This window comes from Symphalangus syndactylus, chromosome 11, assembly GCF_028878055.3.
Source record: "Symphalangus syndactylus isolate Jambi chromosome 11, NHGRI_mSymSyn1-v2.1_pri, whole genome shotgun sequence".
NCBI lineage: Eukaryota > Metazoa > Chordata > Mammalia > Primates > Hylobatidae > Symphalangus > Symphalangus syndactylus.
In genome coordinates, this window is record NC_072433.2 from 25,331,085 (window position 1) to 25,356,958 (window position 25,874).

A 25,874-nucleotide genomic window follows, 5' to 3' on the forward strand; every position below is an offset into this window, starting at 1 on the left:
GTGCTCACCACGGGGGTGAGAACTCCAAGGGCAAGCAGCAGCCCCTGCCTGCCCCCCAGCCCTCCCTGCACCCACCTCCTGAGCTCCACGGTGCCCTCGGCACACAGGGGCTGCGGGGGCACCGGCTGCCGGAAGTCAAAGGCCAGGATCTGCCGGGGCTCGGAGAGGCTGCGGCACGGGTACTCCCACAGTGGGTGGGGCTCAGCCTCCCTGCTCTCCTTGAAGTCCAGGGCACGCTGCGAACAGAAGGGGGCCTGGGGGCTGCAGAGACAGGCCGGCGGCCAGACAGAGGGACCCCTCCCTGGCTTGGCTCCCACTGACTGCAGTCACAAGGGGTGTGCGTTCTCCCGTAAAGATGCCGAGCGCCCAGCAGACCAGTGGCTCCCCCTCTCTGCCACTTCTCTCTCATCAGTGGCTCCCCAGGCACTGCTGGCTCTGAGCCTCACTCTCCGGATTTTTAAGATGGGGTGGTACCGCCTGTTTCAAGCTGTTCTGAGGACCACACGTCTACATCACTGGTGAGAACACCCAGCACCTAGAAACTTGGTGACCACCACAGCTGTGTGGCCATGACAGGTGGGCCCCAGGCCACGGGGAGGGATAAATGTGTGACAATACAGCCCCGGTGCCTGGCGGCAGGTTGGGGGCACCTGCATCCAGGAGGGATGCAGAAAGCTGCCTGGAGGAGGGGAGCTGACAGTCAAATGGGAGCCGGCAGAAGGGCCAGAGGACGTCCTTGAGGATAGAGCTAAGCCAGGAGAGCAGGCCAGGGCACCCAGGCCAGCCGGGCCACTCTGCAGGGGTGGTGTGGGGAGCCAGCTAGGGCATTCCTGCAGCGGGATGTGGCCAGACTCAGATCTACAAGTTCATGTGGGCTCCGTGTGGAGGACGGCCAGAGCAGGAGGGGCCCAAACTAGGACGGCAGCAGTCAGGGGACAGCCTGGGTCAGAGGCTCACTGGGAGCACGAAGGCCAATGGCAGGGGACAGGAGGACTTGCCAGGGAGGATGCCCGGGGCCCTGGGCCTGGCTGGTCGTGTGAAGTGGCACCAGGTCTAAGACAGGGCACTGGAAGGGCCAGGCTGAGGGTGGGGAAGGGCAGGTGGATTTAGAAAGCATAGAAGTAAAAATGCCTGGCACCCCACTGTGGGATATCCACCACTCTCGGCCATCTGCCTTAGCACACGAGAGACAGACACTGGCCCAGGACCAGAGTGGCAGAACCGTATCAGCAAGAGGGGACAGGGACAGCCAGGGTGGGCAGGCCATGAGCAGGGGCCCAGGGGAGGCATAGAGCACATGGATCCAGTGCATGCAGGGCTCAGCGCGAAGGAGATTTCTAAAAGCATCAAACAGTCAATGGTCTGCTGTGAGAGGCGGGTAAGATGCAAACTGAAAATATCCACAAGGTTTAATTTACTTAAACAAGTGTTCACACACAGGCAATCCATGTTCGCTATGGGAAAATGTGAGCAGAAAGGCGAGCAGAAGCAGAAAAGCCCCACCTCCCCACGCGCAGCTGCTGCTGCGGGGCCACCGCTGCTTCCCGCTCCTCCGGTGTCCATGAGATTTCTTTTTTTGAGACAGGGTCTTGCTCTATCACCAAGCCTGAAGGCAGTGGCGCAAACGCAGCTCACTGCAGTGCCTCAACCTCCCAGGCCAAAGCCATCCTCCCACCTCAGCCTCCTGAGTAGCTGGGAATACAGGTGTGCACTGCCATGCCCGGCTAATTTTTTTGTTGAGACAGGGTCTTGCTATATTGCCCAGGCTGGTATCGAACGTCTGGGCTCAAGCAATCCACCTGCCTCAGGTTCCCAGACTGCTGGGATGACAAGCAGGAGCCACGTGCATTTCCTTAATACACAGCATGGCCCATGCTCCTCACCCTGCCCCTCTCATGTGGATGGAACAGGACCCTCAGCTTCAGTCCTCATGAATCCAAAGACCACTGGCGCTGTCAGGACAGCCCATGGTTCTGGAGAACGTAGGCCCAGTTGCTAATCCCTACCATGTAAATAACCTGTGGGACACTCCTCAGGTACCCCTCCTGGGAATGGAGCCCCCACCATGGAAATGGCTGCCTAAGAAGGTTCCCAGACAGCCTCTGGAAAGGCTGCCCCAATAGAAAACAAGCTGTAGGCACTGACGGGGGCAGTTGCAATGACAGGACGTGCGGGCCCAGTGGAGATTCTGACACAGGGTGACAGCACGGAGCCAAGAACAGGACTGGTACCAAGCAATGCTCATGTTGAACCACACAAAATGGCAGCGCCTGACCTCACTGCCCCCAACAGAAGAGACTGTGCTGCCCAAGCCAGGACCCTGTGAGAGGCCTGCGCCGCAGGAGCAAGCGCGGGGGGACTACGCACAGTGTGGCCCTGCCTACCTTAATCATGTCGTCCATGATGTGCACGTCGAAGCCTTCACAGTCACCACAGGGGCTCCGGATCCGCCACAGGTCCTGTGAGGAAGGAGCAGCCCTGTCCACACCCGCCCGCCAGGGCACAGGGAAGTGTGGCAGCAAGAACAAGAGGCACATCTTGCTGTTCCCTGCACACCTGAAAGAGACCCCCAAGTATGAAGGGCCTCAGAGAGAACAAAGATCCACAACGGTTTCTGTAACAGACTGGGTTGGGCGGGAACCTGCAACTTCTGACGTGACACCTGAGTCCTCTCCTATAAGGGACAGTCAGCCAGAGCTACCAGGCTGGGGGCTGCACACTCCTATCCGGGCCATCCTGAACATCATTTCTTTGGGAAGAAATTTGTAAGCCATTTCTCTACCCAGCATCATCTCCAGTCCATGAGGATGCTGGGGAGAGAAAAAGGCCCTGCCAAGAGGAATCCAGAGGACACTCAGGCCACACGGCCTTCCCTCTCTTCCTCCTGGTCACATGCATGCATGGATTGTGACATCCCCTCTTCGGCCATGAAAACCAGAATTCATGTGGAAATCTAATTAGGTAAACAAGTAACACAGGAGAAATGCCCAGAATTTCAGTGATGGAGCCAATAAGCTAGGAGAGAAAACCACTCTCATCAAATGAGATACACTCGCCATCCAGGGTAGAGCTTTTCAAATCCTTTTAATAAAAATGCCCTTCCCAAAATGACTTTGTGACTATGGTTCTGCTTTGATGAGAAAATTAAAAGGAAGCTTTTCCATTTTTTCTTGCATAAAGCAGCTGACTCTCCCAATCTCAAAATGCTTTTAACAATTGAAGCCTTGGCTCTTAATGAGAGCAGAGCAGGCCACACGGCATGGCTTCTGAAACGCTTAATTTATATTTTTTAATTATTCTGATAAGCCACAATTGTAAAATGACAACACTCAGCCATTTCCATTTCGTATGTCAAATTATCGCATTTTTTAAAAGGCAAGCATCTTCTACTCAACCCCACAGTGTGCTGACACAGAAAGAAAACACAAGCTCAAATCATCAAGGCCCGAGCTGCTCCACAGGTGCCCAAGGTTCCTGCAAGAGAACAAGGTTCCCCACCCGCCTCCTCTGCTTTTTTCTGCAACATCCCCAGGGTGGCCTACCCTGAACTCCACAACCACAGCGTGCAGCGAGGCTGCCTGGGGCATCACCACGGCACCTGGCCCCAGGTGCTGGTCCACAGCGGTCCGCACGTACCAGAAGTAGAGGTTGTGCCACGGCAGCAGGCTGGTAGTGAAGAATGGCTCGCCCAGGAGGAGAGAGACCTGGTGAGCAGGGCGAGAAGCAGGGCCCAGGCATCAGAAGGGCTCGGCCCAGGAGCGTTAACAGGAACACGGAAGCAACAGGCCACTCAAGTCACTCAAGTCACTCCCTCACTCCCTCCCCCTCCCTCCCTCACTCAGTCACTCACTCATTCAGTCACTCATTCCCTCCCTCCCTCAGTCAACAAACAAGCAAGGCAGCAAGGCTCTGTACCTGCCCTGGAGGCTGTAAAGATTACAACCAGATATGAGACCCGTGCTCAGGAGGGCAGAGTGGAAGAGGGAAGCAGACAAAGAGACAAAGCAGGGCTGACCCCATGTGACAGAAAAAAGCAAGGATGGGGATCACGGAGGGAGCCCAGAAATAAACGTGCCAGACGGGGCTTCCAGAGTGGCATCCTGTCAACCCCCACTGGACACTTTATCTCAGGACTTACCGGGGCTTGTCTCCGTCTCCCTCCCCAGGCTCTGAGCACCACAAGAGCAGGGACTGGCGGCCCAGCATCCCCAGCAGTGGGCCAGTGCCGTGACCAGATGTTCTGTGAACATTTGTGAGTAAAGGAACACATGCATGGCGAGGAGCCTGAACGGCCGAGGGAGGGGCAGCAGGGGCAAGAGTGAGGCCGGGAGACAGCAAGGCCCCCCAAGGTGAGGGTGTGGAGCTGCACAGGAGCCAGCCCAGCCCAAGGCAGCCAGGACAGGGTAAGGGGCTGGACTCATCCCGGAGGTGGCGGTGGGGGTGGTGGGTGTCACTAAAAGCTTTCATCAGGGGTTCAAAATCAGAAGGAATGTGATTTAGAAGATCCTGCTGAGGACCATGAAGTGTGGAAGGGAATCTGCAGGTGCTGGGGATGGATGCGACTTGGGAGAGTGCAGAAAGAGTCATGGGAAGAAACGGAGACTCCAAGGTGGGAGGAAAGGAAGGAGTGGCAGAGGGTAAGGAGGCAGCCAACCCCAGGCGGGCCCAAGCAGACAGGCACCAAAGAGGGGCCAGTCAGAGATGACGGAGGTGCAGCAGGAAATGCTGGGAGACAGAAAGGGCTGCCCTGAGTGCTTCCTGGCCTCCCCCCACAGCATCAGGAACATGGCAAGAACGCCTACTCCCGCCACTCCAATTCAACGTGACCCCAGTCTACCAGTACACCACATAGCAGCTTTCAGAATCATCTCCTATGCCCTCATCTATGAGGGAGAAAAAAGGCGACTTGTGGATAAATATTTATAGTAGCATTACTCACTACAGCTCAAAAGTAGGAGCCACCCAAATGTCCATCAGCTGATAAACAGATAAATAACATGGTCTATCCACACAATGGAATCTTACTCAGCAAGAAAGAGAAATGAGGTATTGATTCAGGCTACGACATGGATGAGCCCTGAAAACATGAAGCCACATGAGAGGCCAGTCACGAAAGACCACACATTGTCTGATTCCATTCACACAAGACGCCCAGAATGGGCAAGCTAAAGACAGAAAGGAGAAGAGTGGGACTGCGGACAAATGGTGCGTGACTGCCAATGGGTAATGAAAGGGTTCTTAAACTGATGTGGTGATGATTATACAACCTTATGAATATACAAAAATCACTAAGTGAATAGTAAGGTATGTGAATTGTATCTCAATAAAACTGTTATTTTTTAAATGGGCAAAAGGCTTGAATAGATATTTCACCAAGCAAGACACGAGCACACGAAATGATGTTCACCATCATCAGTCATTGGGCAAATACAAATTAAAACTATGTGGAGACATCACCACACTCCCATTAAAATGGTTATTCTAAAAAAAAGCCAATGCCAGGTGCTGGTGAGGATCCGAGAACCTGGACCCTCAGACGTTACCGATGGGGATGTCAAAGGGATAGCCACTTCGAACAACAGTTCAGCAGCTTCTTAAAAAGCTGACCGTAACTACCACATGACCCAGCAATCTACACCAAGGCATCTGCATAAGAGACTGAGGACATACATCCTCTCTAAGACCGGTGAACCCATGTTCACAGAAGCCTTATTCAAAGTGGCCAAAAACTGGACACAATCCAAACGTCCATAAGCAGGTGAATGGATAGCCACACCGTGGAATGCTACGCAGCCTTAAAAAGGACGAAATGGGTGAACCTCAAAGACGTTATGCTCAGTGAAAAGGAGCCAGACTCACGAGACCACACACTGTGTACCTCACTTTTGAGAAATGCCAGAAGAGACACATACTGGAGACACAAACCAGACCAGTGGCTGCCAGGCCTGGGGCAGGGGGATGCTGACTATTAACAGGCTCCCGGGAATTTGGGAGGTAACAGAAATGTTCTCTTTTCATTCCCATTTTTTTAGAGACAAGATATCACTCTGTCAGCCATGCTGTAGTGCTCTGCCACAAGCACGGTTCACTGCAGCCTCCAACTTCTGGGCTCAGGCGATCCTCCCACCTCACCCACCTCAGCCTCCTGGGACTACAGGCACGTGCCACCACACTCGGTTAATTTTTTTTGTTTTTATAGAGACAAGGTCTCCCTATGTTACCCACATTGGTCTGGAACTCCTGGATCCAAGCGATCCTCCCACCTTGGCCTCCCAAAGTTCTGGGATTACAGACATGTGCCACCATGTCTGGCCTGGAAATGTTCTAAATGAGACTGGGTGACGGTTAACTCCATACATTTACTTAAAAAATCACTGAACTGTACACTTGAAATGCATTAATTTTGTGGTATGTCAACTACATCTCAATAAAGCTGTTATTTAAAAAAAGACTGGCAGGAAAGATGAAAGATGACAGCTCTGCTTTGGATGAGTCCAGTTTGTGGGATATTCAAGGAAAGGTGACAGGATGGCAGCTGGACATGAGATTTGAATCCAAAATAGTAAAGAGTGAAGGTCGGCTCTGATGGTCACTGATTCACACATGAGAAGGAACATGAATACCAGAGAGGATGCAGTAGGGGGAAGCGGGGGACACGGGGAGAGTGCCATGGAGAAGCTCAAGGGAAGGAGCAGCCAGGAAGGTGAGGGGAAAGCGACCTCCCCAGCACAGGCAGAAGTCCCGGGTCACAAGGACAAACAAGTACAGCAGATGAAGCCTGCAGGGAGACCGTGGGAGTAACGACGAGGTTGCTGGCAGAAGCAGTTTCAGGGCCTGGAAGCCTGACTGCAGCAGGAAGCCGTGGATGGGGAATGAAGACAGGAGTGCGGTGGAGAGGAAAGGACGCGCTCTGCTCCTAGGAACCCCAAGACAGCTGCTCTGTTCTGACCTGAAGGAGCAGAAATAAGGCTGAGCTAAGAGCAGTACAGCCAGGTGTGGTGGCTTATGCCTGTAATCCCAGCATTTTGGGAGGCTGAGGCTGGCAGATCCCATGAGCCCAGGAGTTCAAGACCAGCCTGGGCCACATGATGAAACGCTGACTCTACAAAAAATACAAAAATTAGCCGGGCGTAATGGCACATGCCTACAGTCCCAGCTACTCGGGAGAGGTGGGAGGATCGCTTGAGGCTGGAAGGTTGAGGCTGCAGTAAGCCAAGATCGTGCCACTGCACTACACCCTGGGCAACAGCGCGAGACCCCATTTTCAAAAAAAAAAAAAAAAAAGAAAGGAGCAGTGCAACCATCTGCTCGCTGGGCAGCTCCATGAAAGCCTCACTACACCCTTGATGGTGGGAGCTCCTAGGAGGTAAGGTTACGTGGAGGACCCACCGTGAGACCCCAGGGACAGGGTGGGGCCTAGGCTACTTCAGTGCCGTGCTGCCCACCCTAACACAGCCCAGCGTAGCCGAAAGGCTCCTGCTACTCACCTTTCTGCCCTTCAGGTCCTCATTTGTTAATAATTCTGGCCGTTTCTCTATGATGTTAATTTTATCTTCCAAGTGGTTAGCCTTGAAGATCTTAGAAAGAAAACCGTAAAATTACTGTATTTATACTAAAGTATTGTTTTTATCAGGAAAAATAATCTCTCAAAGTTGCATTCTCCGCTTTGAATTTTCTGGCAAATAATTCTGGAAAACCACTTTTATCTGCTTTGTGGAAATCCTCTCCTTGGGGGGCATCCTATAGACTATGGATGAGATCAGGAGCAGAATGTGATAAAAGCAAAAGAAATTTCTCCCGCAGGTGCACACCAGGACTCAGTGCGAGCCTGCAGTTCTGGTGAAGGGAGTTCCCCTTTGGAGAGGAAATCAAACCAGTTACTGGCCAGGGAGAGAAATGCCATCTCCCATCAGGCTGTGAGCACTGGCTCCCTCAGCACTGATGTCCCAGAAACACATCCTACATTCAATTCTACCACAACAGTAGCTTTATGTGAAGTGAGGAGAAAAGCCTAAACTTCTTCAGACACAAAAAAACAAAGCAGAGTGCAAATGCCTGCCTCTATTTCAGTGACAGCCCCCAAGGCCTCTGGCTGCTCTCCAGGCAGCAACCAAGACAACACAGGGCTGCAAGTGAGCTGCCACTCCTTCGTTCCCCCCCGGGACAATGCCACTTCAAAGCCATCAACCCAGACCCCACAGGTCCTCTCACTATTTCAGCAACAACAATTCTCACTTACTTTTCTCAACAGTTTGTGAGAAGCTGCTGAGCTCTCGACTGTAAACACCTAGAGGGAACACCATGCTATTAGTTGTAAGATATTCACTTAATAGAGAAGAAATTAAAGATTAAAATGTGACAAGACCATCCTAAGGCAGAGGACACACCTGAACAACCCTCCCTGCACTCATTCCCTCCCTGGGGCAGCCTGAACACCAGCTCTGAGGCCTGATGCATGCCTGCACGCACAGGCAATAAACCCCCCAGCCCCTGACCCGAGCATGATGCGCCCACAACAGTGGCCTTTGCAAAAAGCCTTGACCACAGAATTGTGCACCCGGACCACACGACGCCCTAACTCACGAGCCCACCCCAGGAGGCTGACAAGGGTGCACGTCAGTACCTGCTCCACCCCCAGGTGATGGGCCAACATGGAGAGCAGGCTGCCATCGCTGACACACAGACACACGCTGTCTGGCTTCAGCACCTGCGGGGAATGGGCAACCTCAGCACAGGGCTTCCTCCAGTTTGCCAGAAGATTCCTGCTGGCAAGCTGTCAGAAATGCTTCCCTTCTCACCCCACTTGCCCAGACCTCGGACCATCCCCCCGCGTCCTCATGCAGTAACCACCCCCAGCCACAAACATGCCCGCCTTGCTCATGTCTCCCCACCTGTCCCCACTGTCAGAAAAGACACTCCTCAACCCAGCCTAGTGGCCCCGCTAAAGGCCTGCCCCACCTGCAGGCCACCTCCCAGTCCATGACAACAGGCTTCTTCCCTGTCTGGTGACAGCACAGACAGCTGAGAGCCTCCAAGGCTCGAGTGTTCACAATTGACTCCCCAAAGTCAGGGATGCCTTTCTGGGTGACAGACCCCTCTGAGAGAAACTCAGGATGGCTTGGATCCTCCTCCATCCCCCAAAATGCACACATGCACACTTATTTCTGTACACACCCCCAAGGGCTTCAAGAGACCCTCCCTCTAAGCCCCATCTGTAATCCCCAGGCTGAGTCCCCTGCTACAGGTAGCAGGGAGCAAAGGTTTTCAGGCAGGAGAGCGACATGATCAGATTTACATCTTAGAAAATTTTAGAACGGCGACAACACATGAAAAGAGGGGTGGCCTAACCCACTGTGACCACCCACAGCAATGACTGTGTCTGACAAGGCAAAGGCGTCCAGCAGGAGCCCAGCCAGAGGCTCTCCCAGTAGAGCAGAGAGCAAGCCCTCAGGAAGTCCAGCCCCAGGCTCTCCTGCTTTCTGCTCCAGTGCCCACCCCAGGAGGCGATCGCTGAAGCCACTCATAGACAAGAGGACACAGGAAAGAAACAGCAAATCATAAGCAGAGTGCTGGGGCTCATGGGACAAACTTATTTTTCTCTTTTCCCCACAACCAGCCAAGTGGCTGGACACTTACGGTCCTCAGAGCCTGGACGTATCGATCAGTTCTGTCCTGATCATTGATCTCCCCAAACCGAGGCCGGTTCCAGAGCAGGTGAGCCTGGCAGTCGCACACGGGGCGCATCTGGCGGACTCTCTCATTCTTTTCAGGGCTAGGCCAGGAGATGAACAAACAAACGTGGGCTGTGAGCGCCTCCACAGGTCTCTAGAGGGCATGAATCTGGACACTGGTCTCCAGTAGGCATGAGAGCCTAGAGCACCTGCTAGTTCCAGACTTATCCTACGCGTCTGCTCTAAACAGATTCCAGCAACCCACGACAGCCTCTCCTGGGTATACACGAATGGGCACTGACACATCGGTCACAAATCTTTGTTCTTATATTATCCTGTCCAGACACAAATCAACCCACTGGCACCTCCAAAGGATCTGTAAATGGGGAATTTACATGTAAGTCTCAGAGGCTCATCCTCCACCCCCATGAGGCTCGACGTACCCGGTCCTCTGCAGGCTGTACCATACGCAGTAGTCATCGTGGTGGGCTACCAGATAGAGCGCTGAGCCCTGCACCACAGGCTCCTCTTGTGGCAGGAAGTACACACACTGCATCCAGTGGTCTCGCCACTGAAACGCAGAACAGAGTCAGCTGTCAACAAGCTGCAGAGTGAGCAATGCTTCTAATCCAGGAGCCAAATGCCAGAGAACTGCCAGTTTTCAGGACGTCCACAATGTAGACTGCAGCTGGCATTTGTGGCCAAGGAGATAAAGAAATAAACTCTAAACTCAGAGGCCAGTGGCCCAAAAGTTTGCAGGAACCCTGTTGGCTTCAGGAAGACACAATGTGGCCAAGGGCAGCGATCTGCCACAGTGGCTCAGGGGAGGGGACAAGTGCAGGCTCCAGTCCCCACCCCATCAGAGTAGCACCAAAGCTCTCTCTTCAACATGTAGGGCTGTGCTGAATGTTTCATTTGAAGGAAAAAACAATGGTTTAAACCTAGTGGTTTGAGGGGAACCTTTCAGAATAGTCCCATGGCATGCATTCCAAAGGCTTTAACATACTCGGAATTTACAAAACAGTCAAACGCAATGCACTAAACCTAACTGGATCGTAGACTGAGGAAACAAAAGCTATCAAGGACTTCTGGAGACAAATTTTATTTTGAACCATATGTTAGACGATACTATGGAACCACTGTTTTTCTTAGGTGTGATCATGTGTTTCGTTTATGTTGCAGACTGTTTTCATTCTTGGGAGATGTGTTGAGGTATTTAAAAGTAAAGTGTCAGATGTCTGCAACTTACTTTCAAATGATTTAGCAAAAAAAAAAAATGCGTGCACACGTGTGTGTGTGTGTGTGTGTGTGTGTGTGTAGAGATGCAGGGCGAGAGGCAGAAAGACAAAGACAAAGCAGGTATTGTCAGGTAACATGGGGTACCTTAAAATGGCACCGTACCTTAAGATGGGGCCGGTTCCGGGTTCTTCTCCCCTCCTTGACCAGGCACTGTCTGAACCCGCCAAAGGAGGGCCAATCAGAAAGAAGCATCTCCCGCCTTCCCTTGGGCCCGCCCCTAGCCCAATCCAAGTAGGTCCAGCACACCAGCAGCCCTCTCTCTCTTCTCTTCCTTCTCCTTGCGTGGTGCCGCTCGATACCTCCAATAAAGATCTCTTGACCGCGACCGGTGTAGTTTGGTCTCCGCCCGGCCCCTTTCATTAGTGCCGTGACTCAGATCGGGACTCCCCACCCCCCTCGGTGGGACCCCGATCCCTTTCGGGCTCAGTCCAGACCCCGGCCAGTCTTCGCTCATTCTCCTGTTCGCCAAGCTGTTTGCCCAACACCGGCCTTGTCTTGGTAAGTCTTCCCCTCCAGGGTCTACCTCTCTAGGCAGGCAAGAGACCCCACAAAGCGCCTCGCCTCAAGCCCCTAAGGCCACGGTAGAACCCAAATAGCAAAACTGGCCCACATATCCCCTAGACAACCAAAGCAAATGGCCCACTTATGGGTCTCTCGATCCTAACATTCTCCAGGATCTCTACAATTATTGCGAGTGAACAGGAAAATGGGTAGAGATCCCATATATCCACGGCTTCTTTCTCCTATGGGATAGACCTAACCTTTGTCTCCCTTGCAAACCGCAGCAGCTCCTTGCCGATAAACCGCCAACCTCTCCCTCTGCCCCTGACTTCGACCCAGCCGACGAACCCCCCACCATCACCACCCTCCGCCACGTCCTCCGGCCGCTACCCAACCGGAAGTCGCCCAGCCTCCCGCTGCCCCCCCCATGCCCTCAACCGCCTATCCCGTCAGGCCCGGCCTTCAGCCCCCCCACCACTTGCTCAAAGTCACACCCCCCACCTTGCCCCCCTTAGAGAGATGGCAGGAGCTGAAGGTATTGTCTGAGTCCACGTCCCCTTTTCTATGGCTGACTTATCACAAATAGAAAAACACCTAGGCTCCTACACTTCCAATTCTGCTTCCAATACCTCATCCAAGCTTATAGCCTTCCATGCTCTCTAACACCCTCCTCCCCGAGAAGTGTAGGCGAGTCTAGGAACAAGCTCGAACTTATGCAGCATACAGGATAAAAATGAAAACCCGTCCGCTTTTCTAGACCGCCTTACACAGGCACTCCAACAATACACCAACATAGATCCCGAAACCCCAGACGGTAGGCAACTCCTCATGTCCCATTTTTTGCTCAGAGTTTTCCTGATATCAAAGGTAAACTAAAAAAAACTGGACAAAGGCCCCCTCACCCCTCAAAGCGAGATCTTAGCAACGGCATTTAAGGTGTATCACAATCGAGATGAGAAGGCAAAGAGGCAGAAGTACCAGTTACTGGCACAAGCCCTTCAAGTCTCCCCTCGATCACACGGCCATAAGTTGTCGTCTGCCCATCCATCCCAACGTCAGCCCCCAGGGCCCTGTTTCAAATGCGGAAAGGAAGGGAACTGGGTCTGAGAGTGCCCAAATCCCAGGCCCCCCAACCGGCCATGTCCTAAATGCCACCAATCTGGCCACTGGGGCGTAGACTGCCCCGGCTCCTGAAGCGGGGCCGGGCCAGCTACCATCCCAACTCCCAATCCTCTAGGATTGGCCATTCAAGACTGACGGGGCCTTGGGACTTCCTTCCCAACACAAATCATCACCACACAGGAGCCCAGGGTCTCTTTAACAGTGGATGGATGTCCCATCACCTTTCTCCTAGACACCAGAGCTACTTTCTCGGTTTTAAGGGAATTTTGGGGCACCACTTCCCTCTTTGGATCTCCCATAGTCGGGGTCAGAGGCCAAACCATACGTCCAAGAGCCACTCCTCCCCTCTCCTGCACTTTCTCCGGCCACATCTTTTCCCATCGATTCCTAGTCATGCCACAATGCCCACTCCCTTTGTTAAGAAGAGACATCCTCTCAAAATTCAAAACCTCTATCACCTTTAATCCAGTCATCCCCCCAAAAATCCACCTCACTCATTGCCCTAGTTGCTGATTCCATATACCAGGCTCCTGCTCCTCCTCCGCCTTCACTCCCAACAGGCGTCAATCCTGTAGTTTGGGATACTACCACCCCTTCGTTAGCACTATGCACCCCCATACAAATCTCCCTCAAAAACCCACATCACTTTCCCAGCCAACCCCAATATCCTCTCCCCACCTCTAGTCTGAGAGGATTACAACCAGTTATCTCCGATCTCCTCAGGAAGGGGTTCCTTAGACCAACCCACTCGCCATTCAACACCCCCATTCTTGCAGTAAAAAAATCCAATGGCACATTCCGCCTCGTTCAGGACCTCAGACTCATTAATGAAGCCGTTAAACCCATTCACCCCCTAGTCCCCAACCCCTATACTCTCTTGTCCTCAATTCCTATCTCAAGGATGCTTTCTTCACCATTCCTCTCTCCCCCCAATCACAAGATCTCTTTGCTTTCACCTGGACTGACCCAGACACCAAACAGTTACAACAACTGACATGGACCATTCTTCCCCAAGGGTTCAGAGATAGCCCTCACATTTTTGGTCAAACCCTAGCTTCAGACCTACAAAAATTACACTTTCCCCAGTCCACCCTCCTACAATACGTTAATGACCTCCTCCTATGCAGTCCCTCTCTAACTGTCTCACAAACTAACACCACCTCTCTTCTCAACTTCCTTGCTGACCAAGGCTACCGAGTATCCCCCCAAGAGGTCCAGCTCTCCCTCACTCAAGTCACCTATCTAGGAGTCCTCCTTGCCCATGACTCAAAGGCCACCACCCTAGACCGAAAGTGCTTCATTAGAAGTCTTCCCATCCCAAAAACCAAACAAGAGATACTCTCCTTCTTAGGACTAGCAGGCTACTTTAGAACTTGGATCCCCAACTACTCTTTATTAGCAAAGCCCCTATATGATCTCTCCCGAGGTACCCCATCTGAGCCTGTAGAGGCCAGTCAAGCAGCCCTTCCTGTCACTCCAACAGGCACTACTCAAAGCCCCAGCCCTACATCTTCCAGACTTACAACAACCTTTCATTCTATATGTACATGAGCACAATGGCTTGGCTCTTGGAGTCCTAGGTCAGATGCACGGACCCACCTTTGCGGCAGTTGCATACCTATCCAAACAATTCTGAGAGCGAACTCGGCCCGCAGGGAGCTGAGTTTTCTCCTTTCCCTCCTCACTCATCCGGCCTGGGTTTCCTCCCTTCTCTCGCTCAAAAAATCCTGGTACCAGGTAACCCACGGCCCTCGGCCTTACAGAGGCCCATCAGTTCTTTCGTTTCAGTGACGACCGGCTCGAAGGTTCTGACTCGCAACATGGCCATCGGCTAATAGGGGACGCCCTGTTCAGCCAGCCGCCGTATACATATACCCCTTCCTCTCTCACCATGGGAGGCTCTGCATCCCTGCCGGCCAACTAGACCCCACCGTGAGAGGGTGGGCCCCCTGCCTTCGGGCCCTGGCTGCAGCCTACCTACTACTTCAAGAGTCAAAGAAATTAACGTTTAGGGCAGCTGTTGTCATTACCTCCCCCCATCACCTCAAGGAACTCCTGACCTACAAAAGTCTCCGCATACTGTCTCTCCTAGTTTCCTTCCTGCACGATTCCGCTGTAACTTTCCAAACATGTGCACCCCTCAATCCCGCCACCCTCCTGCCTGTCTCTCCTTAAACACAAACCCACAAACCCCTCTAAAGCCAGGCACGCCTGTACCCCACAACCCTCTCAAAGTTCACATTTCTAAAACGCCCTCCAGGGCCGCGTGCGGTGGCTCACGCTTGTAATCCCAGCACTTTGGGAGGCCGAGGCGGATGGATCACGAGGTCAGGAGATTGAGACCACGGTGAAACCCCGTCTCTAATAAAAATACAAAAAAAAATTAGCCGGGCGTGGTGGCAGGTGCCTGTAGTCCCAGCTACTCGGAGAGGCTGAGGCAGGAGAATGGCGTGAACCCGGGAGGCGGAGCTTGCAGTGAGCCGAGATTGCGCCACTGCACTCCAGCCTGGGTGACAGAGCAAGACTCCATCTCAAAAATAAATAAATAAATAAATAAATAAAACGCCCTCCCTTCCTACTATTCCTAAGGCATAAGCTGCCGCCCTCATGCCTGCTCCGAGCCTGCTCTTCTGGCTCTCCGCCTCTTACATCTTCTTCTACGGACCCTCCTCCGCCAACAGGCCCACTTCACAACCCTACTACCTGTTCACCCTCAAAGAAACCTACAACGCTAACCGGAGGTCACACACCAATGTCATCAGTTACACCCGATGCTCCGTCGACGCATCCTCAGTAAACCTTCCCCTCCCTAAACTCACCATAATAAATAGAGGTTAGGACCCTTATTTCCACATGTTCCACTTTGCCATTTGCTTTCCACACCAACAATCCTGCAGCGCCTGTAAAACTGAATGGCCCCAAAACTATGGGTGTCCCTGGACCAGCTGTGTTATGAATTAAATCACCAAAAAAACAGACAGACAGACCCCATTCATATATTATGTCACCAAAACAATGCCTCATCTCGAGCAATTCACATCACCAACCCAGCCAACGCAATCTGGGGCCAGGCAGCCACAGGGGGAATATACCCAAGCAATGCCTGGTCTTATCCAGCACAAACTATAACCATCACCCGTACCCTAAAAACTGACTCCCAACAGGTTCTCCCTACTTCCGATTGTTTCCTCATTAAGTTTCTCTTCCATATCTAACCAAATATTTAACCAGCTTCTCCTCAGAAACTACCAACTTTTAGCCACCAGCGAGGACGGGACAGATTCCACAGACGGGCTCACAACCTGCTAACCCAAGCCAGTCATGACAACCGCCAACTGATTCCACAAATTGCTCAACGATCTCTGAGCCGACAGCTGGCTCATCACCAACCCATCCCTGCCCCTCAACTGGCTCACGGCACTGGAGGATCTATACCTACAAGGAACATTACCCCACGCACAACCCTGACAGTTCTCCCTGTGCCCCCTCCCCACAGCGCCCCCACTCAGCAGGAAGCAGCCACATGAACCACGACGCCCATTTTCCTCCATTTAAGAAAACAAAAAGGGAGGAATGTTAGGTAACATGGGGTACCTTAAAATGGCGCCGTACCTTAAGATGGGGCCGGTTCCGGGTTCTTCTCCCCTCCTTGACCGGGCACTGTCTGAACCCGCCAAAGTAGGGCCAATCAGAAAGAAGCATCTCCCGCCTTCCCTTGGGCCCGCCCCTAGCCCAATCCACGTAGGCCTAAGGGATATAAAACCCAGCACACCAGCAGCCCTCTCTCTCTTCTCTTCCTTCTCCTTGCGTGGTGCCGCTCGATACCTCCAATAAAGATCTCTTGACCGTGACCGGTGTAGTTTGGTCTCCACCCGGCCCCTTTCAGGTGGTCTCCACCCGGCCCCTTTCAGGTATGGCAAACGTTAACAACTGGTAAATTTAAATTAATAAAGGGACTATCAGTGTTCATTTTCACTTATTCTGTGGATATATAATTTTTCAAAATAAAAAGGCGGGAAAATACAAAAAGGTTTTGGCTTATTCTTCGAATTAAATTGAAGTATTTAAATAACTGAATATTCTAAATTGTGAAACATGGTTGACAATGATCCACAGTCAATTTTTAATAAGCTGTGCTAGTCCTTACTACAAACCCCACATACAGGATTCTATCCTACGAAAATCAAAAAAAAAAAAACAAAAAACAAAAAAAAACAAAGAAAATAGTTATATTCACATAAAAATGCAAATCACAGAATTATTTATACCAGCAAAAACTGGAACCCACCCAAACAGCCAGTACTCAGAACAGGATATAAACCCTCATGTAGAATATGGACAGACATCTTAAACGCTGCTGCTGAAGGCTACAGGGCCCGGAACAGAGATGAGCCCCGACGACACCCACGCGTTTGGAGAGAGACCAAACAAAGGGAGCTATTTTGAGTGAAAGGGAAGACCATGAGTGATATTTTTATTTTATATAATGAGGTTTATTTCTCTCATAATTGTTAAGCTTCTTTTTGAAGGAAGAACTGCCCTAAAAAGTAGATGCCAGCTGGACGCGGTGACTCACACCTGTAATCCCAACAATTCGGGAGGCCGAGGCTGGCAAATCGCTTGAGGCCAGGTGTACGGGACCAGCCTGGGTAACACACCAGTGACCCCCATTTCTACAAAAAACACAAGATTAGCTAGGCATGGTGGCACGTGCCTATAGTACCAGCTACTCAGGAGCCTGAGGTGGGAGGATCGCTCGTGCCCAGAGTTCACAGCAGCAGTGAGCTAAGAAGTGCCACCACAATCCAACCTGAGCAATAGAGCAAGACCCTGTCTCTAACAAACAAAAACAGGAGATGCCTGGCTCAACTCTGAAGAGACAATTGCCTGCTCATTCTGTCACCTTCAGGAACTAAGAAAAACTTGGCCCTGTGGGACTCCAAGAGCACAAGTAAGGAACGTGCCCACCCGCCTGGTCTTGAATTTAACAAAAAGGCAGGAGAATGACATTCCCACACACTTAAGACGCCTACTTGAACATAAAAACTAGAAAATGAAAATCTGACCAGATATGTTCTGGAAAAATAAATAGTAACAGGAATAACACAGGTTCTTTTAAACCTTTTATTTATTCCCACACTATGCAAATATATGAAGACAGGAGAACCCTTCCCCGACCCCTCCTAGGCTCCCATGGCACTGCCCTGTCATCATGTCCTTTCCATACTCCCACCACAGGGACCTCCTGGGTCCTAATGTTGAGGAGCTGGTGACAGAACCCACTGTGCCAAGGTGGAACAGACTAAATATACTTAGGATCAAAGCAGTTACATGAATTCACAAGGGAGATTCATTAGCAACTCTCAAATTTCCAATCCAAAAGTCAACGCTGGTAGAGAAACAACACAAGACCCACAGTCAAGAGACCAGGGGCAGGACCCACTCTACTGCTCCTGGACACAAGGCCCCGCTCCAACCCCTGGAGCCTACTGAGTCCCGGGTTGGCTATGATTGTGGTTACCTGGTTTGTCTACTAAGAGGATTCAAGGAGAAAAAATACATAGTAGTGCTCTGAAGATATGCAAATTAAAAGTACTAACTTTTTTTTTGAGACGGAGTTTCACTCTTGTTGCCCAGGCTGGAGTGCAATGGTGCAGTCTCGGCTTACTACAACCTCCACCTCCCAGGTTGAAGCGATTCTCCTGCCTCAGCCTCCCAAGTAGCTGGGATTACAGGCGCCTGCCACCATGCCCGGCTAATTTTCTTTGTATTTTTAGTAGAGACGGGGTTTCACCATGTTGGCCAGGCTGGTCTTGAACTCCTGACCTCAGGTGATCCACCTGCCTTGGCCTCTCAAAGTGCTGGGATTACAGGAGTGAGTCACCAGCCAAAGTACTAACATTTTAATGCTATTCTTATGCTAATTCTGCAACACAGTCTTAGGAAGAATGTGGCGCAGTGCCAATCTCAACTCTGTGGGTGAATTCAGAGTGACATACACACAGGCTGCAGAGGGAAGCTGGCATGCCCTGGCTGGACACACATCCACCAGGGGCCAGGCAACTGGAAGGTGGAGGGGAGACTAGGAAGCTCACATACTTCTTAGTCTCACATGCTGCTGTTGGTATGGGTACGCTGATTGACAGCAATCCCCCAGCAGTCACAACCATTCGGCCTAAACAGTAACTCTGGGAATGGGGTAGGTGAAGCTGCTAAGGCCTTCCACAATGTTGTGGACACCTAGAACCAGTAGGTGAGCATTCAAAACAAAGCCAGCGGTTAAGGCCAGGCAGGCTGGACCATGAACAAAGGATGGTGCCTGAGGGCTCCTGGGTAGAGACAGGTTCTATTCTTGGCCCTGAAACCAAAACTGCCTTTGCGAAAAACAGTGAGAGAATTATGACAGTGAAAGAGATCTCATCTAACTAACGCCCATTTTGCTTTAATGTCCAAACTGCCCTTAATCATTCCTGGGTCCGGGCCAAGCTAACTGTGGGAGACATTTGGTTAATAGTTTATTTTCTATTCTTATTATTTTTTGACACAGTCTCGCTCTTCCACCCAGGTTTCAGTGCAGTGGCGTGACCTCAGCTCACTTCAACTTCCACCTCCTGGGTTCAAGCAATTCTCCTGCCTCAGCCTCCCCAGTAGCTGGAATTACAGGCATGCACCACCACATCTGGCTAATTTTTGTATTTTTAGTAGAAGTGGGGTTTCTCCATGTTGGCCAGGCTGGTCTCAAACTCCTGACCTCAAATGATCCACCCACCTGGGCCTCCCAAAGTGTTGGGATTATAGGCATGAGCAACCACACCCAGCTGGTTAATACTTTAAATGATAACCGCCCTTCTCCCAAATTAAATTTAAACTGAATCAAAGATCATTAGGTTAGGAGGATGAAAGGAGGCTGAATTCTGCTAAGGTGAAGCCATTATTAGGTCACAAGATCTGCAACCTTCCCTGATTCCTCCTGCAGATAACACCACCCTTGTAGAAACTAAGATTGACCGTTTGAAATGTCTTTTCGGGTTTTTACGTTTCTGTCTGATGACTCCACCCAGAAGTGGACTCCCTCGCCTGCCAAACTATCCTTGAAAAACCCTAGCCTGGGCCGGGCATAGTGGCTCACGCCTGTAATCCCAGCACTTTGGGAGGCCGGTGGGGCGGGTCACCTGAGGTCGGGAATTTGAGACCAGCCTGGCCAACATGGACAAACCCCATCTCTACTAAAAATACAAAATTAGCCAGGCGTGGTGGTGCATGCCTGTAATCACAGCTACTCGGGGGGCTGAGGCAGGAGAATTGCTTGAACCCAGGAGGTGGAGGTGGCAGTGAGCTGAGATCGCGCCACTGCACTCCAGCCTGGGCAACAAGAACGAAACTCCATCTCAAAACAAACAAAAAACTGTAGCCTGTGAATTTTCAGGGAGACTGATTTGAGTAACAACTCTGTCTCCCACGTGGTGTGGCTGGCTTCGTGTCAGTTAAACTCTTTATTGTAATGCCACGGTGTCAGCGAATTGGTTTTGTCTGAACAGTGGGTGGGAAGAACCCATCAGGCAATTCCAATACACCTTTCCCACTTTCTTTTCCTTTGAGTGTGAGAGTGAGGGAGGGTGGATGAGGGTGTAAATAACACAAGCACATGAGGAGAAAACTCAAAAGGTATACAAGGATGCGTAGTGAAAAATATGTTTCCTTTCCACCCCTAACCTCCAGCCCCCATTCCCAGATGCAGTCAGTTTTACGAATTTCTGGGAATTCTTCCAAAGACGTCCTTATAGGTACACCACACACAACTCATCCACTCACAAACACATATATTCCTATTTTTACTAACACCAGTGCTGCCACACAACACACCATTCTGCACCATTCTCTACCCTGAAGCTTGTCCCACATCAGTGCACAGAGAGCTACCTCACCCACTGAAAGGATAATGGACTTGATCCCTGCTAGTGGCCTTTAGGTTGGCCATTTTCTACTAAACCAGGGCTGCACACATCTATTCTGTACAGACGCAAATCCAGCCACAGCCCCACGTCTGGAAGCAGCATTGCTATCTACCTAAGACGTTCTGACGACTCACTTTCCTGCTTTTTCCCTGAGCTTCACCAACAGTGTGCTTGCAAACTGCTTAAACTTTATTCACTAATAGGTGAAAATGATATCTCATTGCAGTTTAAAGTTGCATCTCTCTCTCTTTTTTTTTTTTAGAGACCAGGGTCTCATCTTATTGCCCAGGCTGAAGTGCAGTAATGCAATCACGACTCACTGCAGCCTCGACTTCCTGGGTTCAAGCAATCCTCCTGCCTCAGTCTCCTGAGAGGCTGGGAGCACAGGTGCCGTGAGCAGCTAATACTGCATTTCTCTTATTATGAGGGACAGTGGGCAACTATCCCCATCATTTGTATTTCCTTTTCTGTCTTTCATGTCCTCTGCCTACTTTCTATTGGGGTGGAGAAAGGAGATTTTGAGGCCACAGAAGGTGAGGCTGTAGTTCTCTATTCCAAGCTGATGGGAGCCCCCTGGGATTACTCAGGGGATGAGGGGTGGTATCTAAGGGTGGCTGCATCATGATGAGGCGGGACAGGAAAGCCAACTTCTCTGTTGCTCACTGTGTCCATGGGTGCTGACCATGAGCTCACCCTGGGAAGGCTACCTTACTACAGCTAGCCTTTGCTTGCTTTTTAAAAACTTTTATTTGTCTTTGATTCTGACACAGCCCTCCTGTCTCTAAATTCTCCTGGTTACTTTCCCATGAACAGCAGTGGACAAGTTTCCTGACAGGGCACATGCTCGCCTCCTGCCTCTTACCTGCATCTCCTCTGGGTCTGAGTGTGCCCAGAAGGGGGCCATGGTGCACTTGATCTTCCCCTCAGGGTCCATTTCAATGTCCCACCAAGAGAGAACCACCTGAGCTTGGCCAGATGTCAGAGGTTCAAACTGCCTGCTATGGCAGGCTGCTGAGCTACTGACTTGCTTGCTGAAGTCTATGCTGAGGAATAATATTCAAGAATGTAAGCAGAGTTTAACCTCACACACTCCATTTTTTAAGCTTTTACAGTGACCTCACTGGCAATGACATTTGGCTGCAAAGGACTCCTGCCTTCGAGGCAGGTGACAGCAGCTAGATTTCCTTCCCACTCAAAAAGAACCTCCTAATACCCCACTTCTATCAAATGTCTCAAAAGTGCCATCACCTATGGTGGCTCCTTGGTACCTGAACATGGGCAGCACATCGCTGAGGACTGTAAAGTCGGCTGGTGACACCTGGTTCAGCTGAATGTCACAGACAGAGGGTGCACCAGGGCAGCTCTCCAGGTCCACGGGAGGGACGATGACCTGCTCTCCGAGGCTGGTCTGCACGCGGATGGGAAACAGCTTGTTCCACGACCACATCCTCCTGGACTCCACCAGCTGTGCATAGACGGTGGCTCTGTGGGGCACAGCCTCACAATTTTCCTAAGTTTATGTTAAAAAACAAAACCAAACAAAAATCAGGTGCTTAGACCCACAGTAATTCCCATTGATCAAAAGAGGTTTATTCCTTAACATTAGGTTGGTTTAGTAATGCCCAACACCTTATACTATTAGAATAGTGAACTGTTTTCAGCCCTATGCCCTTGGAAAAGGGAAAAAAAGGTATTACATTTCAAAAAGAATACACACGGTGCCTAAAATGACTTACGTCAGCTAAGTTCCTGGCTACCTGGCACTCTTAAATGCTTCAAGTCCTGCTGCTGGGTGGTGATCCTGGCTCTGGGCTCAACGTCCCTTCAGTGCCGCTCCTGCCCAGCACCAAAACAAGAGCCTCCTTGTGGCAAAGCCCTGTGGACCATGGTGCCCCCTCAGCTGCCCAGCCCTCTGGCGCCGCTGCATTGCTGCACACTCAGCCCTTAGGGCTGCGGCTCCGGCTCCTTGTCCAGCTTTCCTCCTACCTCATGCATCCAATCCACATCCTCCATGCACCAGGCAATAGGGATCCAGCAAGAGCGCACTCACAGCTGCTACCCACGTGGCTTTCACCACCAGGGCACCACTGGCCTCTTGGGCCAAATGATTCTCTGCTGTGGGGGTTGCTCCGGGCATGGTAAAAGGTTAGCAGCATAACTGGCCTCCCTGCGAGGCGTCTCCCAACCTTGCTCTGGTAGAGAAATGCCGCTCTAACTGGACTCGCTCCCGCTGCCTTCCCCAGGCTGTGCTTCCTCTGCCCCACCTCACAAGGGGACTCCCTGGTCCGGACTGTCTCCCTCCACACTCTCCAGAGTGACCTCAACCACGCCCTCTTCACTGACTAAATCCATACATCTCTGGGCCTCTTGGGCCTTTCTACTTGGCTGACCTTTAGAGAGCTCAAACTGTCTAAACCAGAAGAATCGCCCTCACCACTTCCCAACCTTCCCAAGGCTACCCCTCCTCCTGCACTCCCAGTCAACAGGAAGCACCACCATCCAATCCAGGTACCCAAACCCTGGCATCAATACCTCTACACCTAAGGGACCACCAACTCCTAGGACCACCTATCAGGCCCCTGGTCTACAGCCTTGGCTGAGGCCCACTGCACCATAGCGTCTGGACGACTCCACAGCCTTTTAACCCACCCGCAACCTCCAGCCCTATACCCCAACTGCCCTCCACACGTCTGCCTGCATAAATCTGCTGTCAATCCTCTGCTTCAAACCCTCCTGTGACGCCACCCCACCTTCCAGATGACAGCTACCCTCTGGGCATAGCCCCCAAGCCCCACTCCATCTAGCTCCTGCCCAGCTCTCTAGCCTCAGTTGCTAAGCCCATCTCTCCATCTCTCCTGCCTCCCACACAGCACAAAATCCAAAGCAGGCTCCCGAGCCACCACACCGATTCAGTCTCACATCTAGCACGTGCTGCTCTCCTCTACCAGAAATATTCCATCTGCCAGGCCAACACCTGGTCACGTCTCAAGACTGACAGCTCAAGCATTGCCTTCCTGAGAATATTAACTGAACTGAATTTGAATATAGTTTCTTGCTTTTCAACTCTAACCTATTAAGATTTGGCATTCAAGGGACATGAAAGTCATAAGTGAAGAGAACCAGAGCCCCCCAGGAATGGAGGGGTGTCCCAGGTGCATCAGAGGTGCTGAGGGCTTGGGCTGTGTGGGACATGGTGCGTGAGTGAGTGCTATGTGAGCTGGCTGAGACCACAGACACGTCTGAGGGAGCCCTCCATCCACTACCTCCACGAGATGCCTGTGTGCGTGCTCATAGGAGGGCAGTGCCCCCTCCCCGATCAGCTCTGTGTCAAACAACTCTGTGACCAGGATGTTGGCACGGCATGGCATGTCACCCTCTGAAAAACACAAGAAAACAGAGTCGGACATAAGCAACAGACTAGGAAAAATATTTACAGCAAATATGGGAAAGATAAGTGGTTAAGGGGCCATCACGCTAAAAGCACATATACATGCTGAGGTATTCAGAAGTGTCAGGATATCTGTGACTGACTTGCCAATGGTTCAGTGAAAGACAAAAAAAATCCATATGTAAATGTATGACAAATGCTAACTGAGAAATCTAGGGTAAGGGATCGTGTTTACTGTACTGCTCTTACAGCTACTCCATATGCTTAACATTGGTAGAGAGACCTGGAAAAAATGATAAGAAAACTATAAATACCCAATGGATTGCTTGAGTTCAGGAGTTTGACATCAGCCTGGGAAACATGACAAATCCCCATTTCCACAAAAAATACAAAAATTAGCCAGGCGCGGTGGCTCACGCCTGTAATCCTAGCACTTTGGGAGGCCAAGGCAGGAGGATCACTTGAGGCCAGGAGTTCAAGAACAGCCTAGCCATCATGGCGAAACCCCATCTCTACTAAAAATACAAAAATTAGCCAGGTGTGATGGCGCACACCTGTAACCCCAGCTACCCAGGAGGCTGAGGCATGAGAATCACTTGAACCTGGGAGGCACAGGTTGCAGTGAGCCGAGATTGTGCCACTGTACTCCAGCCTAGGCGACAGAGTGAGACTCTGTCTCAAACAAACAAAAAATACACACGCCCAAAAAGAAACCAGGTAAAAATATAAACAGAAAATTCAAAACAGAAATCAAACATATGGAAACTTTTTCATCCCTATTAGCAATTAGACAGATATAAATTAACAATTAAACTATTAACCACTAAATTAGAAAAATTACTTGAAAAGCAAAAACTGAATGCTGGTACATCAAATACTTCTAGGTTGCAGGCAGAGGGAGGGAAAGCCAAAGCAAGACAACAAGGTTCTCTGATGATCTTCCAGCTACTGTGAGTTCAGCTCTGGCAGCCAAAATTGAGATCCATGACTTAGAATTCCCAGATCACTATGGTAAATCCCCTTAATGAAAGTGCCTTGTCACCAAACAATCTCTTAAATAACAGTTGTTTTAGGACAGTAGGATTTTAGAGGACAGTAGGATTTGGGAGGGTTCTTCTGTTAACTGTTTTCTAAACCTCACTAATGTACTGCTACTTCTACAATTATAATTTTTAATGAGCCAAGAGCCAAGATAGACTTTGGAAGGGGCTATTCATCAGGGAGAATTAACTGTAAACATTTTAATGCCTCATGAATTATTATCTGACAAAGCCCACTCATCTCCCCTGCACAGAGCACAAGTCTCACAGATGACACAAGGAAGAGAAGCATGAAAGCAGCTGACAGGGGCCGGGCGCAGCGGCTCCCATGTGTAATCCCAGCATTTTGGGAGGCCAAGATGGGCAGATCACCTGAGGTCAGAAGTTTGAAACCAACCTGGCCAACATGGTGAAACCCTCTCTCTACTAAAAATACAAAAATTAGCCAGGCATGGTGATGGGTGCCCGTAATCCCAGCTACTTGAGAGGCTGAGGCAGGAGAATCACTTGAACCCCCGAGGCAGAGGTTGCAGTGGGCCGAGATCGCGCCACTGCACTCTAATCTGGGCCAGAGTGAGACTCCATTTCAAAGAAAGAAAGAAAGCAGCTGATAGAAGAGCACAACAGAGACAGCGTGAACCTCGAGCTTGAGGCTGGAGCCTGGCCTGGATCTCGCTTCCTATCCCTAAGCCCTCGGTTCTTGACCATCAGTTGCCTCATCACTAAAACAGGTGAATGGGCTCTGTCTCATGTGGTGGTGGTTGGGATGAAGAAGATAAAAAAGCACACTTCCTAAGAAGCTCACCTGTGCTCCATGACAGTCTCACGTGGAGGAGCTTAAGAAGAAACTTCTGTCTTCTGCCACAGAGACCACCCTCCCGAGCAGCCCTGCCCATCC

The 25,874-nt window shown here is 51.0% G+C and overlaps 1 protein-coding gene across 25 annotated transcripts in view; it reads right to left on the reverse strand.

The window, feature by feature from the left end:
* PRMT7 (protein arginine methyltransferase 7) overlaps nucleotides 1-25,874 on the reverse strand; it is a 54,251-nt gene that overhangs the window by 2,637 nt on the left and 25,740 nt on the right. For 12 of the 25 annotated variants that reach the window (XM_063611598.1, XM_063611608.1, XM_063611599.1 and 9 more), the window contains 11 exons: nucleotides 23,812-23,924; nucleotides 21,817-22,058; nucleotides 21,411-21,591; nucleotides 10,115-10,242; nucleotides 9,637-9,772; nucleotides 8,624-8,707; nucleotides 8,240-8,287; nucleotides 7,488-7,577; nucleotides 3,543-3,704; nucleotides 2,385-2,459; nucleotides 76-236 (listed from right to left, as the gene is read on the reverse strand). In XM_063611598.1, the coding sequence (XP_063467668.1) occupies nucleotides 76-236; nucleotides 2,385-2,459; nucleotides 3,543-3,704; nucleotides 7,488-7,577; nucleotides 8,240-8,287; nucleotides 8,624-8,707; nucleotides 9,637-9,772; nucleotides 10,115-10,242; nucleotides 21,411-21,591; nucleotides 21,817-22,058; nucleotides 23,812-23,924 (1,420 nt within the window). The remainder of the gene's footprint in view (nucleotides 1-75; nucleotides 237-2,384; nucleotides 2,460-3,542; nucleotides 3,705-7,487; nucleotides 7,578-8,239; nucleotides 8,288-8,623; nucleotides 8,708-9,636; nucleotides 9,773-10,114; nucleotides 10,243-21,410; nucleotides 21,592-21,816; nucleotides 22,059-23,811; nucleotides 23,925-25,874) is intronic. The other 13 variants (XM_063611602.1, XM_063611613.1, XM_063611603.1 and 10 more) reach the window with 3 other exon arrangements.